At 40.5% G+C, this 13,627-nt stretch overlaps 1 protein-coding gene across 1 annotated transcript; it reads right to left on the bottom strand.

Annotated features, from left to right (window-relative positions):
- Positions 1-1,582: 1,582 nt before the first annotated feature.
- Positions 1,583-13,472, bottom strand: LOC124148906 (protein Flattop homolog). The gene is made up of 5 exons (XM_046520160.2): positions 13,317-13,472; positions 10,593-10,649; positions 7,623-7,758; positions 4,238-4,347; positions 1,583-3,086 (listed from the first exon to the last, which is right to left on the bottom strand). The coding sequence occupies exons 1-5, from the start codon at positions 13,341-13,343 to the stop codon at positions 2,649-2,651; spliced, it is 768 nt and encodes a 255-aa protein (XP_046376116.2). The 5' UTR covers positions 13,344-13,472; the 3' UTR covers positions 1,583-2,648.
- Between the last annotated feature and the right edge of the window lie 155 nt (positions 13,473-13,627).

Genomic DNA, 13,627 nt, shown 5'->3' with positions numbered 1-13,627 from the left:
GTCTGTCTTCGTCTCTCACAAGACCGCCTCCGTGGTCTAGTGGTAGAGCGTCCACCCAGAGAGCGGAAGGTCCGGGGTTCGATCCCCAGCCGCGTCATACCAAAAGACGTTAAAAGATGGTACTTGTTGTTGCCCTGTCTGGCGCTCGGCATTAAGGGGCTAAAACAAGGACTGGTCGGCTTGGAGTCAGTATACTGTGTTAAGTGGGGTATTCATGTTAAACTGCGGCATGGTATTTCAGTGTGCTAGGACTATAAATCGGCATCAGTCTGGACTAGTACAAGCAGCCACACACACGTACACGTGCATGCACGTCGCTATATAAGTGCAATAATCTTGGACGCAATGTTAAACCCCATTTCACCTCATCTATCTCTCGTCTCTCACAACATGGGCTGTTCAACCAAAGGCATAGGGTCGACAGGATCTGAGTGTACAACCCAACTTCAGGGGAACAGGTTTTGAACATAGCTAGCTATGATCATCTGAGAGTTCGTGGGTTTGTTTCCATGTAAATGCTATACAATGTTAACAATCCCGCCACATCCCACAAGCAGCAAGCACCATTTCAACAGAAGGTAGGGGCGGTCGGGTAGCCTAGTGGTTAAAGCGTTCGCTCGTCATGCCAAAGACCCGGGTTCGAATCCCGACATGGGTACAATGTGTGAAGCCCATTTCTGGTGTCCCCCGCCGTGATATTGCTGGAATATTGCTAAAAGCGGCGTAAAATCAAACTCACTCACTCAACAGAAGATACCAACATGAGGGAACAAGAGATTTTTCCCCGAATCATTTTCTTATCTTTCACCAATGTTATTTTAATCCCAGATTGAAAAGTACAATTTAAGCATTGAATAATTTACTGAATTTAAATGAAGTGTATCTGGTATTGTAGAAATTAATATTGTGGTGTTCTTTTGAATAGCTTTGGTCATCCTGGCAGCAGTAAACTTGTATTGTGAATAGTATGTAGAGACAAATATTGTGGTACACTTGTGAATAGCTTTGGTCATCCTGGCAGCAGTAGACTTGTATTGTGAATAGAATGCAGAGAGAAATATTGCGGTACACTTGTGAATACATGTAGGTTTGGTCATCGTGGCGGCAGGAGACTTGTACTGTGAATAGTGAGTGAGTGAGTGAATTGGGTTTAACGCCGCTTTAACAGTATTCCAGTTATATCGGGGCGTGTCAGCTTAATGTGGGAGGAAAGCCCGATGTGATGCAGGTCTCAGGCGTTTACCACTTCGGTGAAACCCACGAGCACGGGTATGGTGCTGACAAACCTAGAAACATAATCGGGGCGAACCGGGATTTGAACCCACAATCATAGGTTTCTGGCGTGCCCAAGGACGCAACTCTGCACAGCGAATCGCGGCGCCTTAGACGACTGGCCCACCCGTGCCCCAGTACTGTGAATAGAATGTAGAGAAAAATATTGAGGTACACTTGTGAATAGCTTTGGTCATCCTTGCAGAAGGAGACTTGTATTGTGAATAGAATGTAGAGAAAAATATTGCGGTACACTTGTGAATAGCATTGGTCATCCTGGCAGCAAAGGTTGTTCAGAATGCAACACAAATTTGTTTTAACAGTTTTATTAACAAAGCTTGAGGTAAAAGAAGTTTGGACAAGACGAGAACACAGAACATGTGACGTGCCGAGTACAGAACATTCTAAAATGTTGACAGCTGAAATGATTCAGTCTGGCTAACTAATGAGACGTACCTACTCCAATAAGGGAAATAGTCAGGGAAAAAACATGGAGAAATTATTCTTTTTTCAGTGATGGTAACATTTCATTTACCTCAAAATAATAATTATACCATTGTTCTTGGTAATATTCATACAAAATTTATCCTTATACAATCAGATTATTTTCAAACATTTACATACTTTCGTTTGTGACTCATTACGAAGAAACAAAGGGATTGCTGTATTGCTATATCACAGTGTGAAGCCTTGAAGAGAGCAGCACGATGTTCAAATTCAAAGTTATTTGACGGACACAATGTGCTGCCTATACCATCCCCACAACTCAACCCCACCAGCCCACATTAACCATAAATATATCTTCAACTTTAAAGCATCATGACTCAAGATGTCATCTTTTATATACAGAGATCTTGTCACATGCACATTTAAACATTGAATCATAATTCTGATTTTACAAAATCTTTCTCAACTTTCAGAATGATATTAGTAAGACATCACTAAACTTGCACAGTTTGTTGTTAGAACAAAAAAACACTGGTTAAAACTCACATGCTTACAAAAATAAAAACAGATCGTAAAAGAAACAGAATATCACATGTGCTTTTGTAAGATCTTAAACATTCAAACTGCTTTCTAAAGGTTTAAGGGCTTATTTCAAGAGAGGATATAAATGTCTTTAATCTAACAACAATCTGATGTGAAAGTAAATATTTTCATGATTGAATTACAAATAGCACTGACAATGTATTTCCATGTAAGTCAATTAAAAAATCTTTCAGAGTTCCTTTATATCTGAGTCAAAATAACTATCAGAGAAAATTTACAAATCATAATTTATCAATTTGAGGACATTTGGGAACATTTTAATTTAGATTGAGTTCAAAGTTGAAAACTACTTCCCAAATTTTAAATTCCCCTGAAGTCTTGAACCACTAAACTTGGGGTGGTTCCGTAGATTTGGGCATATGCCATGTCACCATTCCTGCAGGGGAGATACCTCTCTGCAGAGCCTGGAGTTCCGGTTCTGGGGTTCCGACCATGTTCGCTGCAAAACCTGCCGCCGCAATCTCCGCAGGACATGTGGGCACAGAGGGGGATGGTGGTTTGGATGTATGGGATGATGGCCGCTGTGCTCTCTCCATGCGCGATTCTCCCGGACGTGGCCAGTCGATGGACTTGAGTGAATTGTTACAGCCCGGGATAGGGTTCATTGCTCCAGATCGGATCCGGGACTCCACGGCGGGCTCCCCGGCACCTGATAATCTCCCTGAGGCGAATTTGGGCGTGGCTGATTTGGGCGTGGCTGGTTTCAGAGTTGTGGCTGCTAAGATGGTTTCAACATCATCCTGAACCCGCTGTGGTGGAGGGATCTGTACAAGTAGAATAAGATGACATTATTATTTAAATCAACACTCTACAAATACATTTTTCACCTACATTTAAGCCTGTCTCTAAAACAATTGCGAACCAACTGATCATTTCCCAAGTTTATTAACATATATCATAGGCTCAGTACACTAGTGATTCACTGAGTGAGTGAGTGAGATGGGTTTAACAACGCTTTGATGTATTCCAGTTATATCATGGTGTGTCCGCTTCATGTATGGTCTGGAAGGTAATTTAAGGTACCGACGTTTACTACAATATCTGAAAAACTATCGGATCTACTCCAGTCAAAGTTGGTATGAGATTATTAAACAGTCATACATAACTGGATATTACATTTAAAGACAATCGGTGCATGAATAAAAAATCTGTCTATTTAGCTATCACTATATTTCATCAACAACCAGACCTGTTTGTCACGGGTGGAACGAGCATTCATTGAAACAGCCATCTGCATAATGCTACCCCTGCGTCACAGGGCCATATGACACAGTTGAACCAATCAACTCAACTCGAAAGGGTGCACGGGAATCACGCACGTTGAGACGCCCAATGCTAACACTGTATTCGTGCGTGCGTGATTCCCGTGCACCCTTTCGAGTTGAGTTGTAGTATTGTAGTAAACGTCGGTACCTTAAATTACCTTCCAGACTATAGGAGGAGGGCCTCAAGTGATGCAGGTATGAGGTGTTTACTTCGATGAAACACACAAGGACTTGGTCCTACAACTTTGCCATCCGACAAAATCAACTTATCTGATTTTTTTTGTTAACTTACCTAAGAAAAACTCTGATCCTATTTATATTCATATGCTGTTAGTTGTCATTAAATACATCCGGCCTTGCCAAGTGGTAGGGTAAGCCCTTCTAGTGCAGTGCGTAATATAGAAAGGCATTTTTGATAAAAAAAAACAACCTACAAATGATTTTCAACACCAAGTAAATAAACCTAAGTCAATAATCGTTCTGAACCAGCAGAGCTCAAGAATTCCACATTTTCAGAATTAAATGTTTGGGGGTTGGGGAATGTCTAAAACTTAAGGATACAGTTTTTTTTATCAGACATAAAACTTTTGAATGGTCCCTTATCTTGCAATGATGGGCTGCTTCATTATGTTGAGAGTTGTCTCCCTTACCCTGCACCTCTTGAGATGCCCATTCAGGATAATCTCCCCATCTGTCTTCATCCTGTCCAACTTCGTAATGGCTTGTCCAGACCGGGCAGTGCTGTTGGTGATGTTGTTTCCTAGAAACAAGGGAGGGAACTCTGTCAGTTATACATCTGGGGATAAATCTAAGTTAAATGTCAGGCAAGGAAATTACTCACAAGCGGAAGCCTTTTATGGCCAGGTGTTTTTTCATTTTTTTCGATACTATCTTGAAATTTCAAGATAATAAGTTGAAATTTCAAGATACTATCTCGAAATTTCAAGATACAGAAGTTGAAATTTCAAGATACTAAGTTGAAATTACAAGATACTATACTTCTATTTCAAGAAGTTTAAATTTCAAGATACAGAAGTTGAAAATTTTATTATAAATTGTATATTTATATACTTATCCTATCTCACACTTATTATCTTATTATCTTGAGGGGGGCATGGGTGGCCCAGTCTTCTAAGACCCTGCGATTCGCTATGCAAAGTTGCGTCCCTTGGGCACGCCAGAAACCTATGATTGTTGGTTCGAAACCTGGTTCGCCACAATTATGTTTCAAGGTTTGTCAGCACCATACCCGTGCTCGTGGGTTTCACCGAAGTGGTAAACGTCTGAGACCTGCATCACTTTGGGCTTTCCTCCCACATAAAGCTGACACGCCCTGATATAACTGGAATACTGTTAAAAGCTGCGTTAAACCAAAACTCACTCACTCACTATTATCTTGAAATTTCAACTTAGTATCTCGAAATTTCAACTTAATATCTTAGATAGTATCGAAAAAAACAAATGGCCCTAAAAGGCTTCCGAAGGAATGGACTACAACATTGCAGCAAGGAATCTTCAGATTAACAATACTGGGTTTCTGACATGAAATGAAAAATGCAGACCAGCATTTCAGAGCAAGACAGGTGTTCTAATAATAATCGGGGCGGTCGGGTAGCCTTGTGGTTAAAGCGTTCGCTCATCACGCCGAAGACCCGGGTTCAATTCCCGACATGGGTACAATGTGTGAAGCCCATTTCTGGTGTCCCCCGCCGTGATATTGCTGGAATATTGCTAAAAGCGGCGTAAAACCAAAATCACCCACTCACACACTCTAATAATAATCACAAATCCACTTTCAGTAAGCGATCCATGTTTTTATGTGTACCCCCTTCCGGATTTTGTATTCGCCCACCACATGGCTACAGTAAACAAGGTCACTCTATCTTATGACATGCCTTGTACTTTATGATGTACACGACATTATAACAACAGGTACCCTTGTCCTATATTTCCAGTCCTGAGTGCTGTTCCACCCGTAATAGCACTATGACCTAAACCATGTTGTAGGGCCACTTCGAAGAGGTCATAGCAACAACACACTTTCATCAAGTGGCACCCAGTGTTTAACAGGTTACTGGACAGTTGATCCAAAAGTAGGAGTGTTGGGTGTGTTGTCTGCATTACTAAAGACGAAATAATAACTTTCAATGCCAGGCTTGCCTTGACAAACCCAATCTTATTAATATCAGTTCTTGCCAAGGCTGCAAGGGTCATGTCAGAACGACCCTTCATGCACATTGACTGACCAATGAAATGAGCAACAAGAAGTCGACATAAGCCAATCAGAAAGCAGCTTCTCGAGCTACCGGTATACGGCACTAGTTTCAAACTGGTAACTCACTCTTTGAAAAATATTTGACATACCGTATCCGACGTAATAAGCGCCCCGCTCTAATAAGCGCCCATGGCGATATCTGCTAATATAATGGCTAGTGAACAATCCCAATTAGCACCCTTTCCGATTGATCAATGTACAAATGACTTACTTATTCGCATACAATACGCACTCGTGTGTTATATGAACCCATAGTTATGGGCAATTAAGTTCTGGAAAAATATATCTGTCTATATAAACATTTCAGGCTGTCAGCATAAACCACGGAATTTATCTTTCAACTCTGTTTTTTTTTCACCAAAATAATATTCTAATAAGAGCCCCCTGTTTCTAATTTTGAGAGCACCCTGGGCGCTTATGACGTCGAATACGGTAGTTCTTAATGCAAAATTTGAAAAGTGAACAAAATAACATGCTGGAATAGCTAAGGCTTCAAGTGATAAAAGGATTGGTTCTCTGGCAATAGCTTTTGAAAATGGCGATGTTTTTTTGTTGTTGTTCAAACTAGTATGTAACCAAATAAACAGTTGTGTAACCAAATAAACAGTTGTGTACAATCAACCTGGGAAAGGGCCTCTCTACATGTATTCCTTGATGAGTAAAATACTTGAATACAGTATTTGACTACTGATGGATATTTAAGGATTTTTCTGGGTTTTTTTGAAAGGAAATAAAACAAAACATGCAGTGAACTTTATGATGATGCGGGCAGTGCCCGAGAAACAAGACTTTTATTTTTTTTAGCCTAATAGGTTGCCTAGATCGCATGGCAGTACTTTGCACGGGTAATGCAAAGTCTCTTCGTTCAAATGTTGATCCCATTGAAGCGAAGTCCGTGACTGTCGTTCAGAATACACTGTGTTAAACTTTTCGGGGTTGCATGATTGAAAACATGTTCTGATTGTCACTTTCCTGATCTGGTAAGCGGTCTGATTGGTCAGATGAAGGTCGTGACGTGACCTGTGATGGGAAGTCCTCAGATCTTCGTTTAGCAGTAGCAAGAACAAACATCTTATTTTAATGAGATCGCACCAAACCAGTGGTTGATAGCATGAGTAATGACTCATGCCGATGGTCACGGAAGTCGAAGCTTACAGTAACATGGGTTACTGTCAGCATAAACCACGAAATTTATCTTTCAACTCTGTTTTTTTCACCAAAATAATATTCTAATAAGAGCCCCCATATTTCTAATTTTGAGAGTGCCCTGGGCGCTTATTACGTCGAATACGGTAAGTTGGACATTTTCAGGACGTGGAAATTCGGATATCACACAAAACGCAAAGCCCGGTAACAATATCCAAAGAAAATTTTCTTTTTGGTTATTTATGGAACAACCACCTTATCATTTTTAGTCAAAACAAATCATTTTCAACTTTAGAAATAATAACTATCCACCAAAAGCCCAATTTATCCGTAAGGAGCTCACTGAATTAACAAAGTTAACAAAGTATACGTCCATCATTAATTGAAATAGAGATTACTTCAATAAGCTTTAATTAGCTTTGGTCAAGCTGACATGCCTTATTTCTTTAAATATATTGTTATGCAAACCATGTTAATGCTCTAGAAAAATAAACAAATTATTAAATTTAAAAAAAATAAATAAATAAAAAAAATAAATAAATAAAAAAATAATAATTAAATTTTAAAAAAAATAAATTAAAAAGATAATTAAAAAATCGGTATGTGTTCCTCACCTGGTACTTTGGTGGGCATGTCCCAAGTGCCAACGAATGCGCCCCATGGCGATGACCGGTCTCTTGTCACGCCAGGTCGCAGGTGCCCTCTGTCTGAAGCGATGATCTGAGTAAATCCCTCACGAGACGATGGGTACTGAAAACACACACAAACTGTGATAACAGATTATTTTTTCTTTCTTTGACAATTTTTGGCATATTCTGATAAAGAAGAATTTCATAAACACTGTACGTCTGCAAAGTTACGTTCAAGCTGAACACATCCACTCTCATCCACTGACAACCTCATCCCTGTTTTTGTCAATCTCATTAAAATCGTATCTTAGTTCTTGCTAAACAAAGATCTGAGGACATCCCATTACGGGTCACGTCAGAATGACCTTTCGCAAATTTTGACCGACCAATGAAATGACTGACAAGAAATCGACATTAGCCAATCAGAAGGCAGCTTTCTCGAGCTTTACGACACTAGTTGCAAACTGGCGACTACGCTTCGAAACATATTTTGACGTATTCTCGTCTACATGGTCTAATGGTAGAGTATGTATGTACAAAGTTCAGTGTCGGCGTACCCATCTGTTTGTGTTTGTATGTACAAAGTTCAGTGTCCCCGTACCCATCTGTTTGTGTTTGTATGTACAAAGTTCAGTGTCGGCGTACCCATCTGTTTGTGTCTGTATGTACATAGTTCAGTGTCGGCGTACCCCTCTGTTTGTGTTTGTATGTACAAAGTTCACTGTCAGCGTACCCATCTGTTTGTGTTTGTATGTACAAAGTTCAGTTTCGGCGTACCCATCTGTTTGTGTCTGTATGTACAATGTTCAGTGTCGGCGTACCCATCTGTTTGTGTCTGTATGTACAAAGTTCAGTGTCGGCGTACCCATCTGTTTGTGTCTGTATGTACAAAGTTCAGTGTCGGCGTACCCGTCTGTGTTTGTATGTACAAAGTTCAGTGTCGGCGTACCCATCTGTTTGTGTTTGTATGTACACAGTTCAGTGTCGGCGTACCCATCTGTTTGTGTTTGTATGTACAAAGTTCAGTGTCGGCGTACCCATCTGTTTGTGTTTGTATGTACAAAGTTCAGTGTCGGCGTACCCATCTGTTTGTGTTTGTATGTACAAAGTTCAGTTTCGGCGTACCCATCTGTTTGTGTCTGTATGTACAATGTTCAGTGTCGGCGTACCCATCTGTTTGTGTCTGTATGTACAAAGTTCAGTGTCGGCGTACCCATCTGTTTGTGTCTGTATGTACAAAGTTCAGTGTCGGCGTACCCGTCTGTGTTTGTATGTACAAAGTTCAGTGTCGGCGTACCCATCTGTTTGTGTTTGTATGTACACAGTTCAGTGTCGGCGTACCCATCTGTTTGTGTTTGTATGTACACAGTTCAGTGTCGGCGTACCCATCTGTTTGTGTTTGTATGTACAAAGTTCAGTGTCGGCGTACCCATCTGTTTGTGTCTGTATGTACAAAGTTCAGTGTCGGCGTACCCATCTGTTTGTGTTTGTATGTACACAGTTCAGTGTCGGCGTACCCATCTGTTTGTGTTTGTATGTACAAAGTTCAGTGTCGGCGTACCCATCTGTTTGTGTTTGTATGTACACAGTTCAGTGTCGGCGTACCCATCTGTTTGTGTTTGTATGTACAAAGTTCAGTGTCGGCGTACGCATCTGTTTGTGTTTGTATGTACAAAGTTCAGTGTCGGCGTACCCATCTGTTTGTGTTTGTATGTACATAGTTCAGTGTCGGCGTACCCATCTGTTTGTGTTTGTATGTACAAAGTTCAGTGTCGGCGTACCCATCTGTTTGTGTTTGTATGTACAAAGTTCAGTGTCGGCGTACCCATCTGTTTGTGTTTGTATGTACACAGTTCAGTGTCGGTGTACCCATCTGTTTGTGTTTGTATGTACAAAGTTCAGTATCCCCGTACCCATCTGTTTGTGTTTGTATGTACAAAGTTCAGTATCCCCATACCCATCTGTTTGTGTTTGTATGTACAAAGTTCAGTGTCGGCGTACCCATCTGTTTGTGTTTGTATGTACAAAGTTCAGTGTCAGCGTACCCATCTGTTTGTGTTTGTATGTACAAAGTTCAGTGTCGGCGTACCCATCTGTTTGTGTCTGTATGTACAAAGTTCAGTGTCGGCGTACCCATCTGTTTGTGTTTGTATGTACAAAGTTCAGTGTCGGCGTACCCATCTGTTTGTGTCTGTATGTACAAAGTTCAGTGTCAGTGTACCCATCTGTTTGTGTTTGTATGTACAAAGTTCAGTGTCGGCGTACCCATCTGTTTGTGTCTGTATGTACAAAGTTCAGTGTCAGCGTACACATCTGTTTGTGTTTGTATGTACAAAGTTCAGTGTCGGCGTACCCATCTGTTTGTGTTTGTATGTACATAGTTCAGTGTCGGCGTACCCATCTGTTTGTGTCTGTATGTACAAAGTTCAGTGTCAGCGTACTCATCTGTTTGTGTCTGTATGTACAAAGTTCAGTGTCGGCGTACCCATCTGTTTGTGTTTGTATGTACATAGTTCAGTGACGGCGTACCCATCTGTTTGTGTTTGTATGTACAAAGTTCAGTGTCGGCGTACCCATCTGTTTGTGTTTGTATGTACAAAGTTCAGTGTCGGCGTACCCATCTGTTTGTGTTTGTATGTACATAGTTCAGTGTTGGTGTACCCATCTGTTTGTGTTTGTATGTACATAGTTCAGTGTCGGCGTACCCATCTGTTTGTGTTTGTATGTACAAAGTTCAGTGTCGGCGTACCCATCTGTTTGTGTTTGTATGTACAAAGTTCAGTGTCGGCGTACCCATCTGTTTGTGTTTGTATGTACATAGTTCAGTGTCGGCGTACCCATCTGTTTGTGTCTGTATGTACATAGTTCAGTGTCGGCGTACCCATCTGTTTGTGTCTGTATGTACAAAGTTCAGTTATCGGCGTACACAGCCGAGAGGGAAAGAGTATTACTCACGCGACCAAACCCTGTTGGCACTTCCCAGTTCTTCAAAGTCTTGAATGCATTTTCATACTGAAAAGAAAAGAAAGATATTTAGAAAAAATAACAAAATGATAACAGAGCCAGTGCATCAAGTAAGATGTAAAATACTTACCATTCGAAACATATATCCAGTTGTCCCATTAGGGTTTTCGGGTACTCGGGTCGGGTGGGTCCTGGGTAGGACCTGGGAACCCACAGTACTTCCCGGACCCGTGGTTATTCACTTGACTATGAGTCGCTAATGTTCGCATTTCTTTCTGACGATGCACACATTCCTTTTGACTTATATATGTTTGAGTAAAGATAAAGCTTCAGTCAACTTCTGTGTACGCATGATCTGATCGTTTGAAACATGTATCTAAATAGTTTGGCCAGGGCTATGGTCAGACATTATGTGCCCAGCTCTTGAGACCTACAGTGGGTGCCCGGGTAGGGCTGGGCTGTGGTCAAACATTCCCAATCAGATATTATGTGCCCAGCTCTTGAGACCTACAGTGGGTGCCCGGGTAGGGCTGGGCTGTGGTCAAACATTCCCAATCAGACATTATGTGCCCAGCTCTTGACACCTACAGTGGGTGCCCGGGTAGGGCTGGGCTGTGGTCAAACATTCCCAATCAGACATTATGTGCCCAGCTCTTGAGACCTACAGTGGGTGCTCGGGTAGGGCTGGGCTGTGGTCAAACGATCACCAATCAGACATTATGTGCCCAGCTCTTGAGACCTACAGTGGATGCCCGGGTAGGGCTGGGTAATAGGGGGTTGGGCACCCGGGTAGTAAATTTACCATCACACAACCTGCTTGAAATAGGACAACCTGGATCCACCACATACTGCTTGTTTATCAACAATGTGTTGATCCCCCACCCCTATCAAATAATTTATATTCCTAAACAATTTTGGGGGAGATTGAAGCATTTTGGCAATAAGTAAATTAAAGTCAACAAATACCTGACTAGAGTCTGTATGTGATTGTGAATTACATTTCTCATTCAAACATCAGGCTGAGCACCAGACAGGGTAACAACAAGTACCATCTTTTAACGTCTTTTGGTATGACGCGGCCGGGGATCGAGCCCCCGACATTCCGCTCTCCGGGCGGACGCTCTACCACTAGACCACAGAGGCGGTCTCAAAATGCATGAGAGTAATTTGGGTGTATCCATAGTTGAGTAACCATTCTTTTAAGGCAAATGATGGATTAGTTTGTGTGTTTATGAGGAGCAGACAGAAAAGAGTAGTCTCTCCTACAAAACTTGAAATAAAATTATTTGAAAACTCCCAAGCAAGTCAACAATATTTTCAAAAGTCTATTTTTCTTCATAATCTGAAAAGGAAGAGATTACCTAGGCTCATAAATATTAAATGTTAAAAGATTTGGTTCACTTGCACAGATTTTTGATGCACTAACATACTGAAAATATTGACCCTCCCCTAATGCTTGTCTTATTTTTAAATGACGCTCCCCATATCTTTGTACATTTCTTTCATAACCCTTCCTGAAATGACATAATACATGTATCATATATTTTATTATAAAATGTCAATTTTTATTATCCTCAGCAAACCTGTATTTTATTATGACACTCCCCTAGAGACTGTCAATTTTGTTTTGTGACCCTCCGCTTATTCCTCTCACCGGGTTATAGCTAAAACAGCACCTCAGCAAAATATGTCACCAGCGAAAACGTCACCTATAAGTGAAAACGTCACCTCGCCTCAAGCGAAAAACGGCTACTGTTGCCTGGGGAAAACGGCACCTTATTCTTTTGTTTTACCTTTGTAAAATAAATGAAATTAAACTTACATGGTCACTTGCAAACACCAATAATTGTGAAATGTTAAATCAAGTTTACATTAGAAATTAGCCCCCTACTCCAATTTACAGTATGATCTTCTCAAAGCATGAGACAATACATAAAATAAATTTTGTCTAAAGTAATAAAAATAATTAGTTTTAGCAGGTACACTTTATCAAGAACAAAACAGTATTATTTTTTTATTATTTATCACGAAAATTTGCTAAAATAATTATTTTTGGAAAAGTTCTAAATCCATTGTTGTCATAATGGGTAAACGTGTAAATACATCAAATACATAAAATAACCTGTAAATAAACCATATATATACTACGTTATTAAAAATAGAGGTGCCATTTTCGCTCGACACATAGTAGTCATTTTCGTCAATTGCATGCCGTTTTCGCATAGAAATCGGTGACGTTTTGCTGAGGTGCTGTTTTAACCTGCACCCCTCTCACCCACCCCTATAATCCTATAATCAATGACCGGTCCCTCATAAAAGTATTTTCACCAGGAACCCAAACACCTTTATTTAGCAGGATGACTAAATGTCTTGGCAGATAAAAAAATTCGAAACCGTTTCTAAGAAAAGAGCTTGAGCATCTGCAATGTAGCCATAGATTTAACCAAAATATCTGTAAAATATACTTCACAGACGTTAATGTTAGTCCTGAGAAAGATGTTAATCTAATTATAGTATGCAACAACAACATATCCTGAGCCCACTCTTGACGTTTCACAAACCCAAATTGTAAAAAACGCGTTTAATTTACAACATATGATATTTGGGGCCCCATATATGAAAGCATACAGACATTACGAAGTGCAGAACTTCATTGTTCTTTAGAAGTCATTTTAACTGATTATGTACCAGTCACAAAATAATGTGATTGTTTACCTGGTTTGCACTGAAATTGATGCTCATCTTGTCCGGTCGCTGGGTAAGAAGCGGTCCCCTAAATTGCCAGATTCACTTTTCCCAGGAAGTGACAGTGAACTTCTCCCCGCTTACCCGCTGCTTACCACGTTGTCAAAACAACCATTCCCGTCTCCAAGTACTCCGCAGTAAATGAATATCAACTTCCGTTTTGAAATATATGTGCTTTTTTCACATTCAAACACTCATGATTTGAAAGTAAAGGGGCCACGTAAAGTAACGAATAGATTATGATGAAATATAATAAGTATTTTTAAATACCTAAATCACAT

The sequence above is a fragment of the Haliotis rufescens genome, unplaced genomic scaffold (assembly GCF_023055435.1).
Source record: "Haliotis rufescens isolate VD_foot unplaced genomic scaffold, xgHalRufe1.0.p SCAF_18, whole genome shotgun sequence".
Lineage (NCBI taxonomy): Eukaryota > Metazoa > Mollusca > Gastropoda > Lepetellida > Haliotidae > Haliotis > Haliotis rufescens.
This window is presented reverse-complemented; position numbering and strand designations above follow the sequence as displayed.

Excerpts from the sequence above, each read along its gene's own strand:
- LOC124148906 (XM_046520160.2), bottom strand. The coding sequence starts at position 13,343 with ATGAGCATCAATTTCAGTGCAAACCAG. Across the intron at positions 4,348-7,622 it reads CATGCCCACCAAAGTACCAG|GAAACAACATCACCAACAGC; the intron begins GTGAGGAACACA and ends CCTTGTTTCTAG. Across the intron at positions 3,087-4,237 it reads GGCATCTCAAGAGGTGCAGG|ATCCCTCCACCACAGCGGGT; the intron begins GTAAGGGAGACA and ends CTACTTGTACAG.